This window comes from Strongylocentrotus purpuratus, unplaced genomic scaffold (genome assembly GCF_000002235.5).
Source record: "Strongylocentrotus purpuratus isolate Spur 01 unplaced genomic scaffold, Spur_5.0 spur5_scaffold_16, whole genome shotgun sequence".
Classification (NCBI taxonomy): domain Eukaryota; kingdom Metazoa; phylum Echinodermata; class Echinoidea; order Camarodonta; family Strongylocentrotidae; genus Strongylocentrotus; species Strongylocentrotus purpuratus.
In genome coordinates this window covers 5,333,488-5,352,319 of record NW_022145601.1, presented here as the reverse complement: position 1 = coordinate 5,352,319, position 18,832 = coordinate 5,333,488, and the positions used below count along the sequence as shown (strand labels likewise).

Sequence of the window (18,832 nt, the reverse complement as noted above, 5' to 3'; positions counted from 1 at the left end):
GCACCAAACGCGACTAAAGCGGTTATGGTTCAAGCCCAAGTGTCGTCCCTTCCGACGCCAACGATCATGATGATAAGTTTATTGCCATTTGGTCTAATGCAAATCCTTCTACTCTTCAGCTAACCTGGTACCATTTTGTCTCTAAGCTCTATCTAGTTTTACTTTCCTTCCACTTATAATGAATATAATGTCATTTTCCACACACTGAAATCGTCTACTATTAATGTATGAATGATCATTTTGTAAAAAAAAAGTGATAATAATTTGTATTGTGAGTTGCTATAATGACTGAATGTCAACCGGTCATTTTGTCAACTGCATATTTACTATTCAGAAATTATTTATATTTTAAAATGCCTCATGTGACCCTTATCGCTATTTCCTGTTGGACCAAATATCCATTAGACCAAAATAGGTACATGTATTAGACCAATGGGTGGTTGCCCAAGTGGGAAATAGACGAACTGACAACTGGCAAAGTGTGGTTGGACCAATTCCTCCTTGGTTGGACCAAACGACAAATTGTGTAAATGTTGTAATAATACCAGGACTTAACAGTGTGTCACCTTTGCTCATACAAGCTGTGTGTGTGGCTTTGAAAGGCTGATGATGTACAGAATAATTTTGACAAGAATGATACAGATATTGCCACATTGACGATCCTTCAGGAATCATGGCATTTAGTTTAATAAACAATCTGCTGTGAAGTATTCTTTTCCTCGCCACTAACACCCTCCCTTGAATTAAAGGCCTGGGCCTAGATGGCCCCTTAACATAGAATTTTTTAAATAAAATTTATGTATTTATGTATATTGTTGTTGTTGTCATTGGGCCTATAGTCAGCCTGTCTTTTGAGACATTTTGTATTTGAATTAATTTCTAAAATGATACTGAAAACGCAGTAAACTACTTGATTGGATGGTACGACTTCCTGCAAAGGCGTGGAAAATAACCTCCATTATAAATATCTGAAAAGACGGCAGTTGGTGTATTTATTCAAGTACAATGAAATATATCGACCACCATTTACTAGTGTAGATGAATCCTACAAATTTATCGTTTCTATCATCTCTCCAATCTTAGCATTGTTACCTTTTATTTGTGTAAGTGTAAGATGAGATGCAGGACACCATATAATTGTGTCTTGTTATAAACCAAAGTCAGAACCCAAGCTCAATTTTGTGATGGATGTACGATGTTTCAAAACTTATTTTGAATACATTTATAATTCATCTCAGATGTTGGCAAATTACCTCGAGAACCATAACAAAAAGACATCTTGAATAATAAAAAGATTTGAAGAAAAAAAAATCGTGACACAAGGCAGATTCCCTCACCACTACTGGCCACTCGTTTAAATCACCACCCGTGAAAATGATATTGAATATCTTTATTGGTTTAATGATTTCATCATCATATCACATCACGAGCGAGTTGGGTCCCGCGAGACACGCTGTAACAGTTCCCTAGTGTGTGATCGTGAGTAGCAATTCACTTGACCTTTGACCTGACCTGAGCATGGGGTCAAACAAGGCAGGGATGACGGATTGGGAGAGTGCTTCGACCGCGCCAAAAGTTCTCGCCCGTGAATTTCCGGAGTATGTCATCGTCGAGTTCGAGCCATTTAGGGTATGTTTCTCTCAAATTGGGTAGCCGCGTGTTCCTAAGTTGAAGATATTACGGACTAAACATTATGTAAGGATAAATTTGTATTTTTGAGTGACATAATTGAAACATAATAATTAGTTGATAGTTTTTTTTTTCTTGACTTACGTGAATTTCTACTCGAGGAAAAAATTACGAATTCAACTATAAGTAGGACAAATAATAATAGGGGAAAAACGTATTGCCTTGGATAAAGTCATCCCCCAAACATTCTCCACAATATTACACGGACTTTAACCCCTTATCTTTTCAGCCCCTCCACCCCCCCCCCCGTTCCCCTATAGAGCACGATTTAGCTACTTGGTCGCCCCTATATCCCCGACCCTCATACCTCCCAGCTATGATTGATATTAGAGAAAAACAGTTCACTTCAAAAGGAAATATCCAATAAAGGTTTTATCCAATTCCTATGCACAATAAACCTCCCCGTACCCTCCCCCCTCGCCCCTAACCCCTCCCCCTTCTTTAAAAAAAAAACTACCTTCCCCTACCAGCTGACTGAAGCACGACTCATTGCACTGGTGTTCGACCCTCATACCTCCTTGGTATACAGTAATCAGTGAGAGAAAAACAGTTTCAAGTATAACGACCACCCATTACGGAGTCCGCTGTGCTTTGGAAATCAAATTTCCGCTCTTCATTTTTCAATCGAATATAACGACGGCGTGCCAAAGTTATGTCCATACCAAAAGCGACCTTCTTGCTTTGCTCTCCCTCTCCCTCTCCCTCATCATCTGAGACTCACTGATGTTATCCTTTCTCTCTCCATATGTCCCTCGCTCCCCTCTTTCTCTGTCTCTCGCACCCTCTCTCTCTTTTTCTGCTTCTCTCTATCTCTTTCTCTGTCTTTTGCACGCTCTGCCTCTCACTCACATAATTATAATAACTCCTTCCATCCTCTTTCATTCTCCCCTTCTCATTTTCTCACACCATCTCGCTTCTTCCTCCACCCCTCCCCCCCTCCACCCCTCCACCCCTCTCGCGTACCTTTCTTCTTCTTATTAAGTCTGCCTCCTTCAATTGACTGAAGATTCTTGCAAACTATAAAACATCAACCATATTACTCGCCAACCTCTTTCTCTCTCGTTCTTTTCCTCCCCTCTCTCTTGTCCATCTTAAGATTTTTTGAAATTCCATATCGCCATTTTTATTAGGTCATCAAAGTTGATTTAAGGAGCGACCTTTTTCTGAAATGTTCAGGAGCTGCGATAACTGAGAGTATAATGCGCACATCCAGATTCAATCTACTCTCATTTTTATAAGAGGGGTTGCAATGTTAACACAAATAGTATTTTGCGACACGTGACAAACTATATTTGTCGGCTTTATGTATGAAATTTTGCCTTCGTAAAATTTGTGAGGCTTTTTCTATATCATTAACGCATTCACCGAATTGTTATTAAAGGTACTATGTCCCTTTTGCAGCCAACCTCAAATTATGTAGAACTTTGCAGGAATTATGAATATGTCATGTATGTCCTATCTGTGAAATTTAAACGTTAGCAGTGTCCTCATAGTCATATTCAAATTATGCAAGGAAACCCGTTCACTTGCTAGACTTCACTGTCAGACGCTATTGAGTGACTGACTGGCTTTTTTCTACTTTGGTAATAACATACATGAAAAGAGTTGTAAAGGGTACATGAGCATTTGTCTAGATCAATAACCCACTTCTTGTGATAGCCAAGATTAAACTGATTGAATCTTTGCGCAGCATAAAACGTATGACCATTTGGTACAATAATTCTGAAAATCAAGACTATTACTTTTGGGCTCTATAGCCCTAAAGTCGATTTGACAACTAATAGTCGTTATTTTCCCACTTGAAGACATTTTCAAGCCCTACCTTTTTTTTAGGGAAGTTCTAAATTAGTATTATCTTTCAAATGCAGTTGGAATTTAACTTATTCATTTTTTTGGACTGCAAATGGGACATAGTACCTTTAACAGAACTCCTTTATTAGAAAACCAATTCTTTTTTTCATAAAATGTGTACAATAATATTGTCAATCAGTTTGTAAGCATGCAAAGGACAAAAATTAAAAAGAATCAGACAGAAATAAATTTATCAACAAAAATCGAATCATTTCCAATCAAACCTTAAGCTATGAGTGGTGGCTAAGTTTAATACGATATTTTTAGAAATCTCTATGGAGCATTCAATTTAAACTTATTTATCCAAGTTTGTCTTATCTCAAAATGAAAGTATGATACACTAGTGGTATATAGTATAGACTGTAACCTTTGTCACATACATGTATACCTACGATCTTGCCTAGCACCTTTAGCAGTTACGTCCTTTTCTATTTTGAGTAACGTTGACTTGTTAGTGATGACATGTTAATAGGTTTTGTCACATACCCCGGCGGCGAGACTCTCTTCAAACCACAGAGGCGGAGCGGCACCGCAAGGGAGGGAAAATTCGATCTTAATTTGCTACTGCGATCAGGAGGTGGTCCTTAGCGAGGCGATAAAGGAACATCACCGGGGGAGTTTGGGCGGGATGTCTCACCAGCAAACAAGCAAACACCTACCGTGTTGCTCTTGTTTGCTGAGAGCGTTACCTTAAATGGAAATGTATCAGTTCTTTGTCGGTAAACGACGAGAAATTATCATCCAAAAATTCTTTCAGAGTTCTTCTAGATGATTTTATATTTGTTGTATGTTTTTGAGAATTATGTAAGAGTTGTTTCACATCTAATGACGTAAGCCATTGTTACGTCACAATATATTACATGTGAATCACAAGCTTTAACGTATTCCAACATACCACATGGGACATTAAGAATGCATTGCAACCCTAGAATGTATAATACAACAAAAGTTTTAGTATAGAAATAAGTACATTTTTTGAATACCAATACAGGGGTACCAATTAAAAATTACATAATCTATATGTTTAATTGTATGCCTATGCATCTAGCACGATAGTGTTGAACCATTACCGCTGAGGTTGATATAACATGCTAAATTAACATTGATGTTCCAACTTTTGTTCTGTTTTGTTCTGTCTTTGATCATTCCTTCTCACTATTTCTCTTTAGAATGAGACTGGAGAAAACTCAAATATTATTCCAGACTACCCTTGAGAGCCGTATGGGTGCACTATGTAGTGATACGCGTTAGACATATCCACACACTTCGGCAGACGATATGAATTTGTATTGTTTGATCGCAGAAGACCTTCCCGCCTTTCTTTCACGCTTTTCAGTGTCAAAACTGACTCGTACAATGCACGTGTAACAGAAAAGAAACCAGATCTGTATGTATATTCTCTTGATGTTGTGTTTTCATCGGTTCTAGTAATATTTCCCCTTTTTACTCTCTATCTCTCTCCCTCTCTCTCTCTGTCTGTCAATCTCTCTGTATCTGTCTCGCCCTCCCTCTCTCTTATTCTACTCTTTTTCATCGCTCTTGGGAATAGAAAGCAAGAGAAGGAAAACAGAAATATAAGTCAGAACCATACTTTGTCATAGTTGAGTTAGACTTATAAAACAATGAAAACACGGCAAACGAGATCTCCAACGTTATTAACGACGATTTCCAGGGCAACTTACCCTATATACCCTACCTGAAAGAGATATTATTAGGAAATCGAATATATATTTGTACAAGAGTCGCTTATGGTGTTCATTTTTTTTTCCCGCACTCACAACTACATGTATACCACTTTTTTACCAGCTCCAAACGTATATGACATCACAAAGTATTGAATTTACACAAACATCTCAGCTCCTGACATAAAACTTATATGTAAATTGCAAATCACGAGTGCTGTAGTGCATTGCGGTCAAATAACCCATGCACGAGGTATTTTGAAGTTTAGCAAGTATGGCGGTTATATCTCTATTACTCATCAAGAAGCAATTTGCCATGCCGATTGTGAACACTGAGATTGAAAGGACCACCAAATTACAATTTAATAGCAACCCCAGCAATTATGGGCTCGAAAGGAGGTGCGAATGGCCGTGAACTCCACTACTAAGCTACTCACCCACCACCTCGTTAAATTTCCAAGCTCAATTTTCATCTATATTTCTTCTGAATCGAATGCCTGAAATAGTTGGTTTAATATACAATAGCGCCAAATCGCCTCAGAGAAAAACTTGTTACATTCCATTTTGCGAGGTTGAATTACTCGCACAGCGGGTGTTCCCCCAAAAAGCAAATTGACCAGAGTCTATTCTCTTCGCGCCCGCGTTCACATTTTGCAATATTTATAATTAATTTTGGAGAAAACGATTGTAATTCTAGTGTAAAAATAATATCCAGCATATCTTCACAATATTTATTTTCTATAAATTAATTAAGACACTACGAAGGACCAATTTGGTTGTGTCAAATTTGATTTGTCAAGTAAAGTTCATTTAAATTATAAGAAATGAAACTAATATCAGGAGGAATAAAATACATTCACAGGAGAACCCGTGAAAACTGCAAGTTTCCAAGATTTTTTTTCTTTCAATTTTTGACGCGGCTCCAATGCAGAGGAAACCAATCTTGTCACTGTTTGGGCTTTTTACCGTGTTTACACAAAAGTAAATGAATAAATGGATAAATAAATGAATAAATGCTTGTTTCCGAAAAGATTGCCTTTTATTCAGAGTCTAAGTTTTTTTTGTGTGAATTTAATTTTTTTTTACAAATACCATACAAATACGAGTTTAAACGAGAAGAAAAACCTTAACACTTTGGAATAGTGTGAAGAAGGCGGTCGACATCATTAGATTAAAGCAGTTCAGTTTAAACACGAGAAAATTAAATTCCTAAAGACTGCCTCTGGGCAAGGGGTTACCAAATGATTTGATGTAACGCAAGATTGGTTGAACCGAAGCCTTTTGCCAATGGGTTGCCAATGCCTATTGCTGGTCATGTAATAGCCCTTTGTCACAACTCAAGAGTCGGACAAATTTTCTCTTGGTAAAAACTTCTTTCTGTGTGAATCATATTATTATTTGAAAAGCACCCATTCCTCTATCATATGAGATGATGTTTCCTTTTCTAAAAGAGCATATATTATGATAATGTACTCAATCACATTTCTCGGATATTTTAACTGATTTTTCCCTCGCTGAACTTGTTTTTGTATTCATTACTGTTCAACTTTACGTAAGAAATTCACAAGAAAATAGCATGCTGACAAAATCTGTGACTGCCCAATTTGTCGGATAAGTTTAAAAGCTCCAGATTTGCATGTGAAATGAAAGAAATGTAAATAAAAACCAACGTAAGAATAAAAACAAAGAAAAAACAACAATAACAACAAAAACGAATCGAACCAACAGGCCCCCAAAACAACAACACACGACCAGAACTCTTATTTCATTGCAAACAAGAATAACCCCTTGGATTGTTGAACAAACACAATCACTTGAAAGTAGTTAAAGTTAGTCAAACAACATTAAATATAATTGATTCTTTTTATAATTATATGAAAACTGTAGCTTTAATTGCAAGATATACAATACGCATGAGCGACGGCACAAGAGAGTTCTAATCCATCTTAAACACATGTTAAACGAGAATGAATGCATTTGGTTCTTGGCTCGTTTAAAAAAATTCCCAAACGGGAAAAGTGCATACGAATGTTTTTACCGTTAACCTCAATTCAATTGAACTTGTATCTCCTTGCCTGCCTAAGACGGTCATGAAACGTCTTCAAGTAAACACTCTCAAAAAGTACAATTTAGGTAAAGCTCCCTATATCTTAATTTCACAAGACGTTTGACAATTTTATTTCCTTTGCTTTTGAGTGTGATAGAAAGATGTTGCTTGTTCTGCAAAACACACCACTTTATTAACCTTAATCGGTCTTAATCTACTAAACATGTACGTCATGAAATTACTTCTGGATGAGGCTGCCAATTTAATGAGTATTTCATGACCTAATACAAAGGGATGAGTTCTTCGAATTTCGTCAGCGAAGCAGTAACAAACAGACAAACCTTGTTTGTAAGATTTGAAAGTGTACATTATTTTCTTTCGGTAGTTCCCTGCAAACCAGTTTGAGAGAGTTTAAGGTGTATCGTTACAATCATCACTTCAGTATTGTGTAGATACAAGATTCTCTTACGAGGTGGGGGGGGGGGGGGGGTATACGTCTCTTAACTACTGATGAGAACATTTATGACGTAATTATATTTCTCAGAGGCGTTATATAAGGAAAACAAACTGACTCATTTGTTTGTAAAAAGCCCTAAGTATAAGAAGCACTATCCTTTTTTAAACAAACATAAATCATAAAAGAGTTACATCCCATAGGCTCTTGTGGGAACCACAAGGGAACCCAACTTTTAAAATTACCTCACTTTTATTAATATAGTAGCTATACTGTAGATCAAAGGAAGCTTAGGTAGAACAGGGTATATAACAAGCTTTGCAAAAATTGCACTGTCTGTCATTCATTTAAATGCACATGATACATGTGATTAGACAGTGAATCTCTTTTGAGTTGCTTGAAATTTTCATCACGCTGTTACGGTTAAGAAGATGAAGAAAATGCTTCGGGTGGGGGGGGGGGGGGGTATGCAATGGTAAAGCGGAACGTACTCCTGTGCCCCTCTCTACATCGAATGGCTGGAAAAGCTAGAAAAAGTGTGACATAAAAAGAGGAAGAAAGTTGGCCGCGAAAAAACATTATGAGACCTATCACTCGAATGCCTTGTAAATTCGTATTTTATCTACCTATTAAGGATTACAGGTAGTCCCCTCCGCCCTCTTATGAAGCTAGTGCCCCCTCAAGGGCTGGGTCCACGCTACGCCACTCAGAAGAAATGGTTGTATGTTGTAACCGTTGTGCTGCATTCTGTTACTTTGAAAACATAAAGTCGCAGAAAAAGAGAGAAAGTGAGAAAGAAAAGAATGAGAGAAAGAAAACAAGAAATAGACATACAATATGACATGTCGGAAATGTCATTTGAAGTGTTGCTGCTACTATTTTCCAACACTGTTGCTCCAGTTTTTCTTCTCTTTTTCATTCAGTCGACTACAAAACCCGGAGATATTAGCTCTACGCACGGTAAGCAGTTAGACAACTATTTGTATTAAGTATTGGGTTGGGGGGTTACGCTGTTGGGTTTTAGGCGATGATTTTATTGTGGCGAATAAAAGGGATTTTGAACTTGATATTCCCATCAAATTGGCAATCAGTAGGTGAGGTATCACCTGACAGATTAATGCCACCATGTGAGGTCGCACGCCAAGTTTAGCTACAGGTTATGGATACGGGGAGGGAAGAAAAATGAAGTAGCAACGAAAAAAATAACAGAGTAGCGACGCATGGCTTAAAAGCTAACTTAAAGGTGCTACTCAACTTTGAGAAGAAAAAAATAATTTTGCAAAATCAGTCTGAAACTATAGGGCTGGATATGATGATATGATGACGTGGTGACAAGGATATGAAATACTTTTGAAGTTCAATTGGCAGTCTACCGTTAACGATGATGACATGATAAAACCCTTTATTGTTTTCCTGTATGGCTCCACTATCCAATTCTGCTGGCACTGCATGTAGAATACACTCACATTGCCAGCGCAAGGTTTGTTAGTTATCGTGAGATCTGTAGCATTGTAGTTGTTCCTTATTCTTAGTGAATATTACTTTCCCTTGCTAAAATTGATCACACCTTTGAGATGTTACGACTTTGCACCGATCTGATCTGAATACGATCGTAAGATTTTCAAGAAATTAACTTAAATTGACTTGAATTAGATTCCAATAGCTCTGTCATGTCTGTCCGTCACATCTTGAAATATGTGAACAGTACAAAAGCGTCGGCCAATGACATAATCCGTGCTTGATTTCTACATGTATATGCTATGCAGTAGGGTTTTGAAATTGCTCTAGATTTGATTTGTAGGTCGTCTTTTTGCGATTGTTTTTCCTTCGTCTCTTTGCTGTGAAGAAATGATAGCAAGTATGTAGGCTAGCTGTCACAACGTATGTATTTCTTATGCTTTCTTAGCAGTCAGGTAAAATAACCATCACATCACATCACATCACTTGAAACGTGCATACACTGTATAATAAGTCCATGATATAACATTTTTGCAGAAATTGTGACGTTGTACTGTTCCATAAAAAACTTCATCCTTGATGAGTCGGAGTAATATATAGCCATGCACTAACCGCTCGGTCATCCATCCCGCCTGCCTACCGAGTCAGTCATACGACCCACCCTGTATCGTGACAGGTGGATGTAATGAAGACAGATCACATCCTACATACAATGTGATATCCGTTCCCATGGCAACTATCAATAACCCTCTTATCTGATCCACTTCGTGTCATGTCAGTTGAAGCTCCATGAATGAAATGTTCGATTATCGTTGTGGTGGCTCTGAATCTTTCGAAATAATGAAAACCTACACCAAATAAGAAATAAGGAATTACGTGGATAGAAGTTTTAAAGTTTGATGAAGATGCGCCATTTACATTAAATGGTTGGTGAAAAGCACAATATAAGGAACAGAAATTAGGCATTTAGGGGAAGAAAAAAGAGAGTACAGAAATCAGTGTTACTGTAATTGCGGTTGATTTATTAATTGATTAATTCAACTGAGATGATGTGACTAGGGTCAAATGCCTATCTCAGGGACGGGTTATCAAAGTACCTACCAGTAATTGGTTATGTAGCACAAGATGCTTTGTTTGGCAATGAACTCGCAGTTCTAAAGACACAGTGGCATAGCTTTAGTCCAGCCATTGAGGTAGCACTCGCATAGAGACTCCTACTTGGGGCTCCTTCTCGGTGAATGATATGCGAATTAACAGGGCCTCCGATTAGGGGGGAGGGCGTAGGATGGGATCCATTCATCTTTTTTTTTGTATCCCCCTGCTTCCTTACCCTTTATCTAATTTCTCCTATTCTTTCTTGTTCCCTTTTCCACCATTCCACAAGGCTTTTTTCTTTCTCAGAGAAGGCCTCGAGAAGTAACAGCTTTCTAGAGCTGTCGGTATTTGTTTCCCATTTCATATTTCATCGTTTCACTCGGAAACAGATACCCTCCCTTTCACAGAATCCCCTCAATATCACTCCGCAAAGCAGTCATAACTCATTTCGTAATTGTCCCTCCATATTTCATCATTATCCCTAAGTAAAGGAGATTTATTGCCTCCAACGAAGCAGAGGCCACCTGTTTTTTTTCCTTTATGTTTTTTTTTTTGGAGGGGGGGGGGGGGAGGGGCGGAAGGGGTGCATGTGTCCAGTGACAGATGCAAAATGACCGACGCCAAATCATAATCCCGGGCCAAAGGAACCTGTCCGAAAAACCGCGACGAGTTTTTTCTTGGACGTTAGCCCAATTATTATTATTTCAACCTCATATTTGTAACATTATGGTAGGAAGATTCGAATCCATTACTAACAGACAGATATTGTTTTTAAAATGGTTGTTTCAAATGCGATAAGAGATCTACATTAAAGGTATTACAAAGTTTTGGTATGGGGTCATGAATTTGGTTCAAATGAACATATTGGAAGCATATGCGTTCCTACGATATCCATTGATCGTTGTCGCGGTTGAAATCGAGTCTAAAGTTATGAAATAATAAATAATAAACTCTTTATGTTGTATAGCTCCCTCTCAAGGTCAAGATATTAATTTAGCTATGAAACGATGTTTCTTGACTAAAATCGACCGATTAGCTATTCTCGTTTGGAAATTGTATATCACAACTACATATTCTGAGATTTTCATGGTCGCAGCTACTATTGAACGGCCATAGGCGCTATCTGAAATTTATGAAAATTTACCGGGAGCACCGGTAAATTTTTATATTAAATTTTTCTCGAAAACAGAAGTGTTTTGGGGGCTAATTTTTTTAGTGCTTATAATACATCAACAGGGGCATCCAAATATATAAAATTGTAAAGATTCACTTTCCACCCAATTCTCAAAATTTCCCGAAACTTTGTATTACCTTTAAGACCAGATTTTTGTGAAAGCCTGAAAATGATGAGAGGAGTTGACATATTGTCTGAAGGGTACTACAAATTACAATACGCGTAAGATTATGTGAATAATGTTGAAAGGAATTTTACCAATACGTCCACACAATGTCATATTTGGATACTGTCGTTGATTTGAATAAATTTCAAAGCGAGGAAATGGATGCATAATTCTTATTCTACCCATGTTGGAAAAAACGCGCAAATTAATGTTGAAGATGCAGCTAGCCTTTCTATTAGCGAGGTCTGACTGTCTTGATATAATCGAAGGTAAATTCTCCAACCCTTACTAATTAATTTCTTTTTTAAATTAGTAATAGTTATTTTTAAGTTCTACCGTGGACAAAAATAATTTTACATAATTCACGGGAGCTAGTTTTCAGACTATTTTAACACTACTGTTTCAAAAGCTATAGGTTTTGCTATTTGGGGATATTCATTCAATCGAAAGGAGTACATGTAGTTAGTAAGCATTTTATATCCTTCTTCATGTAAGAAAATATATAAAGTATCCATCATTATTTTGCTCAGTTCTGTATCAAAATTAACATCAATCATCATCTCCAACGTCAACATAGACCATCACCACCCCCACAATCCAACTTTGAAATGGACACCATGTTTCTGATCGGAAGATCATGAACGAATGTTTCCGCCCCCCCCTTCTTCCTCCCCTCTCCCTCTCCCTCTCCGCTCTGATACTCCTCATAATATACCATATCATCAAGATGAACGTCGCAACAACATACCCATCACGACCATAAGGCCAAGTACATTCTCTTAAGGTTAAACATCTTAAACCCAGAAGATCAATTTCCCTTAAAAGAGGAGTAAAACGAGTCGACTCGGATGAGATGTGAGATTCACTTCGATTTCCGAATCATTTCCGGATGGTATTTTGAGAGAGCCGAATTTGTCTGCTCTCTACATTTCTCAAATTTGTTTTCTCTTTCAGCGCTGAGAGTTCTCAAGTTCAGTTCTGTCATCGCCATCTGGTGAGGGATCGCTCTCCGTCGAAGCGAGTCCGAAACATTTTTGTTTTGGTAATGTTGTTACAGGGATCATTGCCTCTTCATGGAATCATTCTCACATCCATTCATCTTAGCCGTATATCGTTTTCAAATTATGACATTTTAAGGTAGCTACGTCCCCAATTCACTTCCCAAACAGTCACATTTGAGTAGATTTGAAGCGAAATGTCACACATCTCGTTACCATCATCATCATTACTCTTTTCATTATCTCAGCATCATCATCATCATCACCATCATCATAGCTAGCATGGCTTTTATCGTCGTAGTCGTCATCATTATCATCGTTATCTTCTTATTCTTCCTTCCTTTCTTCTTTCGTTCGTTCATTCTCTTGTTTGTTTGTTTTTATTTGTTGTAAACTCCTTCTTCTCCTTCCCCTTTCCATCCTCTTCAGTGGAAACTTGGAAACATCATGGAAACATCCATCCATCAAGGATGTAGTTTTCGTTTTCAAATGACGATATGTTTAAAGGTACCTACGTCCCCGAATTACTTCCATATTTATTATTGGGTATATATTTTAAGTGTGTGAATTATCCTTCCTTCGTCGTGTTATAATCACTATCATCCAGCCTATCCCTACTATGCATCCTCATTTTCTTCATTATTATCAACCTCATCACCTCTACAATCGTTCTCTCAAATCCTTGATCGATTTTCGTAATTGTTCTTATTCTCTTATTCTTGTTAAATCAACCTGCTTTAGTTTGCAAGCACACACCCTTGTCGTAATCAGTGTCTGCACAGTGAGACTAGGCTGACGGCATACTTCAGGCTCTGTGCTTTAGCTGCTCCAGACGCAGCCAGAGACTGACAGAGCTAGGCTCTGCTCAAGGCTTTAGGAATTGTAGTAAAGTGTCAAATCAGAGTCTGTGACTGTAGGCTAGCTTTACCTTTCCGCTTTGATCGTTTGTTTAGAAATTTCATACTTAGATTTTCCTTGAGGAATTTTTTTTAAAGCATAGGGCCTATTTCTTAAACCAACATCCACCTAAACCTATACCTGTATTCCAATCACATTTCTTTGCGTGAATGGATTACCAATATGCCAGTATTCTTAAAACTTTAACAAAACATTTATTTCTCGAAATCAACCAAATGATGTCAAAATTGTTGTAATTTCTTTTCTGACGAAAAAAATGGAAGGTAAGAAAAATGACGTATCATAGGACCAGGAGTATGAAACCTAGCCGAAAAAGGCTCAAAGGGACATTGGACCTCTAAATCCGAGTAAAAATTAGCGAAGGGATCACTTTCTGATGGCGCGAATTCCCGATCGTCTGTCAGCACAGCAGATATTTGTTACGGGTCTGCGGTCCCGTACGCCAACACGTTAACTCGAGCAATGTGTGCCGAGGAGAAATGTTACATACCAATTCTGGGCTCGATGATAAATGGTTAAATTTCCAGCGAATTTCATTTCATCCACTTTTTTCTTTCTTCTATTTATTTTTGTATTTGTATCATTGCTGCTACTCTGCACGCACGTCGGCGAAATTGAATTCTGGAAACATTTTTCATTGGCATTATCAATAATTTTCAGTTGAATGATTATTGTATACATAATAGGCACTTTGGCAGTTGTTGGTCTTACAAGTCACTTTGTTTTGTTATTATGTAATAAATGTTATTGATTCATTCATTCCATTATGTAGGCATATATCTAATAACGCATAAACTGGTGAATCTTCAATATTTTCTAAGGTATATGGTACAATATTTTCATTATATTTTCTTTGCAGCCTTCCCAATTACTTAGTTCCAAATAGGTGTACTTTAAGCCTCGATCAAATTCTCATAGATATCACCGACTGAGATTTGATACTATTTCATCACACCGCCATATGACCCTGATGCCACTATATTTACGTCACACAGTTGATGCGCGCCATTTTTTCTTCTTTTGATATCGATTGCAATCGCTTTGCCTTTGGTTTGACTGGTCGTCTGCCTCTGATCTGATACCTCATTCACACCGACTAACCGACTCCAGACATAATATTCCAGACAAAACCGACGTCATCTTTGCCACTGTAATGTATTTGTCGATCTGGTGTCGGTCTGGTGTCGGTCTCGTGTCGGTCTCGGTAGTGTGACTGAGGTGTAAACGACCCACACCGATTCCAAACCGACGAATTCTTCATGGCTATGTAAGTTGATGTTTTGAATTGTTGGTTCGGTCGGTTGTCTGTCTGGTGTCGTTTTTGTTGGTGTGATTGGGGCATGAAGTGCGTGTATACGGTCGTGTAGCGATGTAGCACGTACGCTCCTAATTTACTGTCTCGATGACGGAACGATACTTTCTGGGCATTTTCTACAAAATAGCTAGTAAGAGGGTACGTGACACGAGTAATGGACCCCCCCCCCCCCTGACCCGCCACAGCCAAGTTATTTATCGAAAGACAGGAGAGAGAGAGAGAGAGAGAGAGAGAGAGAGAGAGAGAGAGAGAGAGAGAAGGAGGGGGGGGGTGGGGGAGAGGGCAGACAGAAATAGAAAGAAATGGAGAGGGAAAAGGTTGAACTGAGATGATACGAATCTCTCCCACCGCCTCCCCACCTGATCGCTTCGCTCTATCGCAATGTTGTCAACAATTTTCTTTAAGAGAGAAGAGAATAAAAACCTATGAACAAAAAAACAAACTAAGTGAGACCCATGCTACCCCTCACAAGACTAAAACTTTGCTACGCCACGTTTGATATAATAATAAATGTCTGTCATGATGCTGAACGAAAGGGGCAATATGAAAGAGGGGTAATATGTATTAGAAAGTCATGTGGTCGAGTGGTTTGAGCACTTGACTGAAATGCCAAGGTCGTGCATTCGAGCGCCGACACGGCACTAAATATGCCAGGGCGTTTATCTACAGTAGCCACTCCATACCCATGAGAGAAATGGGGACCTGGTAGATGATGACAAAAACCCTTGTGGTAGTAATTGCCATATGCTCTCATGGTGACCATACGGTAGGAATACTCCACAGGGAGTGGAGATTGTGCACACTATGTAAGTAAAGAATCCGATGACCGGGGTAATGAGATATCTGCAACGCGCTTATATAGAGATGGTATTCCGTTTTAAGCGCTATATGAACCCAGATGTTTTATTATCATCATTGAGGAAATGGAAATCTAGCTAACGAATATATCACATCCCCGCCCCTTAAAGCATAAAAATAAATCCGAAACGATAAAATAATCAACATCCATATAATAATTGATCTGTTTACAAGGGCATTGACCTCATATGTTATGAAAAGAGAAAAATGACAATCTAGAAAACAAAATGATTTATTTCACGTGTAGTTATTTAAAATAAAGAAAGATACAGAAAGATATAACTGCGAAATCGAGGATTTCAATAATTGGTCTCTGCTAATCCATAGTCCCTTTGACAGTAACCCTGACCAAATCCCCAATACGTATTTATATCTTGAAATCGAGGATTTCCATTATACCTCTCTTTTTTTTCAATTATATTTTACTTCGCTGACAGCAAGCAATGTCGATTCTGATCGACGGAGGAGAGATATTACCAAAATGACTCTTTGGAATTGATTCGAAATCGAAAATAAAACGAATAGAGTGTATTGTATGGTAGTCAAGTTGAGATACAATAATAATTTCAGAAATATAATTGGAAAGGAAATTAAATTTTCTTCTCAATTTAATGCGCTCTTCTTCCCGATATAGGCTATCTATTTTAGAGTGCTCCCCAAACCAAGGTTATCTGTGGAAAATGGGTGAAATTATACTCGGTCTAAATGGTGCAGAAACCTTTTAAGCTAAATGGCAATGCTCTCGAGTCTAAGTTGAGATCTGTGGAGGAAAAGAAGCTTTTAGATGCACAAAACTATGTATTCCTCCCATGAACGAAAACATGTATGGATTGATTTTCAGCCTCGTGCATCATGACATACAGATATCAACAAATCTACATTGAATTATATGTATGTGATGTGTATGCTATATTGAAACAAATATACACGTTTGATATTTTGAAATATCGTTTTACATGACAATAAGATTTCTGGAAACATTTAAAACAATTGCTATCTCATGGTATTTTTGCTTCCCTTTCGTTATAAGCCTACATGTACATGTATACGTTATTATGAATGTCAATGACTGAATTGATCATTGTCTTATTAATGTATAAGTCCCAAGTACGATTAGCGGTAAAATACTTAATTAAACAGCTCTGTTTATATTTCGCTTGTTTTTTTCCTGCTTTGTTTTGTTTTATTTTGTTTTGTTTTATTTTTGTTTTTGTGTTGCTTTTTTTGCATGTTGGATGGTAAATACAGAGTATTTCGTAAAGATGTATTTTATCTTTACATGTGTTAAATCAAGTTTATTTTGCTCTTCAGTTCGAAGGGTCGAGTCTCTTTCCCTAGACTACCCCGCTGTATATCCCTCATAATGTATGCTAAAATTTCATCGCGTTGAAAGACAAGATGATATGACGCGTGTCGAGACAAAGATGGCAGAAAATTGCCGTTCAAATAAAAGCCCGAGGACCAAACTAACCCTCTCTATCATATTTGACTTGTATTCCTTCTTTAACCTTGCCATTTCTTTCAACCGTCCCGAGTAGACGACGATTGTCGGGCGATCTTATCTTGCTCGTTTCTTCTTGGTGGTCGAATTCTTGGTTGGACTAGGTGGCCTAAGGGCTTTTATTTTTATTTTTCACGCAATAGTTAAAAGCCACCTTACACCTTATGGCCTGAGTACGACTTGATTTCGAACGAAATTTAAAAAGGATTCAGTGATGTATAATTATTCCTGATTGAGCTCGCGAATGTTGAAATGATTAGAGTCATTGCATTTCCTTCCGAAATCGAATTCGCCCATTAATGAAGGGCAACATAGCTGCCACCCGACATGTTGCCGATTCGGTCTTCTTGCCGATCTTAAGGAATTTTACTTTTCAATCAGGAATAACTATCTGCATGTTCAAATTTAATCTTGTTACAGTCGACAAAATGTTGTCCGATACCCCCATTAGATAACATGGTCTTCAATAATGGTGGCACCCTCTTCCCTTTGAAAACCGAAATCAGTCGTCTTTGTTGCAAAATATTGTCCTCCAACCGTTGAAACACATGCTTCTGGGTAGGGATTTTTTCGTACCCCCTGTCTATGATTCGCAACTCCGATGATAATTATCTTCATAGCTGTATCTTTATTTCTATATATTCTCCACCATGCAGGTACCCGTGAGGCGGCCTTTGTGAACGCCATCTCGGCTGCGGGGGTGGCCCACGCGGTGACAAGAGGTTGCAGCAGTGGAGAACTGGAGAAGGTAAAGATTCTGAAGTTCATCGATAAATATTATATTAGCGAATTTACTTAGGACCGCCCCGCCTTTGTGGTTGTGTATGTATCTAGCAAGTTACAATCTCGGGGGGGGGGGGGGGGGGGGGGGGGGGTTCGAAAAGGTGTTCAAAATTTTCACACTAAGGACTGTTATCACGAAATGAGCTTAGGATCACGATGAGGATGATGACGACGACGATGACAATTATGGCTCGATGAGAATAATAGAAAAGTATTAATCATGTTTGTTTTTTTAAATATATCTATAAACATTTGTTTTCTTTCACCAGTGCGGATGTGATCGTACGGTCGGCGGCAATAGTGCAGATGGGTTTGTTTGGGCGGGCTGCTCCGACAACGTCGCCTACGGCGTCCAATTCTCACAGACTTTCGTTGATGCCATGGAAAGAAAAACCCGCGCCACCCTGGAACGGAGACTAATGAACTTGCACAACAACGAAGCAGGAAGAAGAGTAAGGAATTTATATCAATATTAGAAAGAAAAAGAAAAAAAAAAACGCCCGAATTTTATGTTCATTTTTTAAATTGTATAACGGACCGTGATATGCTAGATTGGTCTGAGTGTTTTCCCCATATTATTTTTCTTTCTTTGTTAGGGGGGGGGGGGGGGGTGGCAAATCCATAAATGTCCTCATTTAGAGGGAACAAAAAAACAACTTGTTGCTATTGCACTTATTCCAGTCGGCAATCTGCCAAATTTGAAACCTTTTTGTTTGTTTGATATAAAAATTTGCCTTGCTGTCACAAAACTAGTCTTGAAGTGTGACCCTCCCCTTCACATTGTTCTTGCGAGGCCCCTGTTTACAAATTTCAATTGAAACTTGCAAAAAAAGAATTATGATT

At 38.1% G+C, this 18,832-nt stretch overlaps 1 protein-coding gene across 1 annotated transcript in view; it reads left to right on the top strand.

Annotated features, from left to right (window-relative positions):
* Nucleotides 1-18,832, top strand: part of LOC100892060 (protein Wnt-4) — a 40,131-nt gene that overhangs the window by 12,207 nt on the left and 9,092 nt on the right. Inside the window, exons 3-4 of the mRNA XM_030986594.1 lie at nucleotides 17,863-17,954; nucleotides 18,259-18,441. Of these exons, the coding sequence (XP_030842454.1) occupies nucleotides 17,863-17,954; nucleotides 18,259-18,441 (275 nt within the window). The remainder of the gene's footprint in view (nucleotides 1-17,862; nucleotides 17,955-18,258; nucleotides 18,442-18,832) is intronic.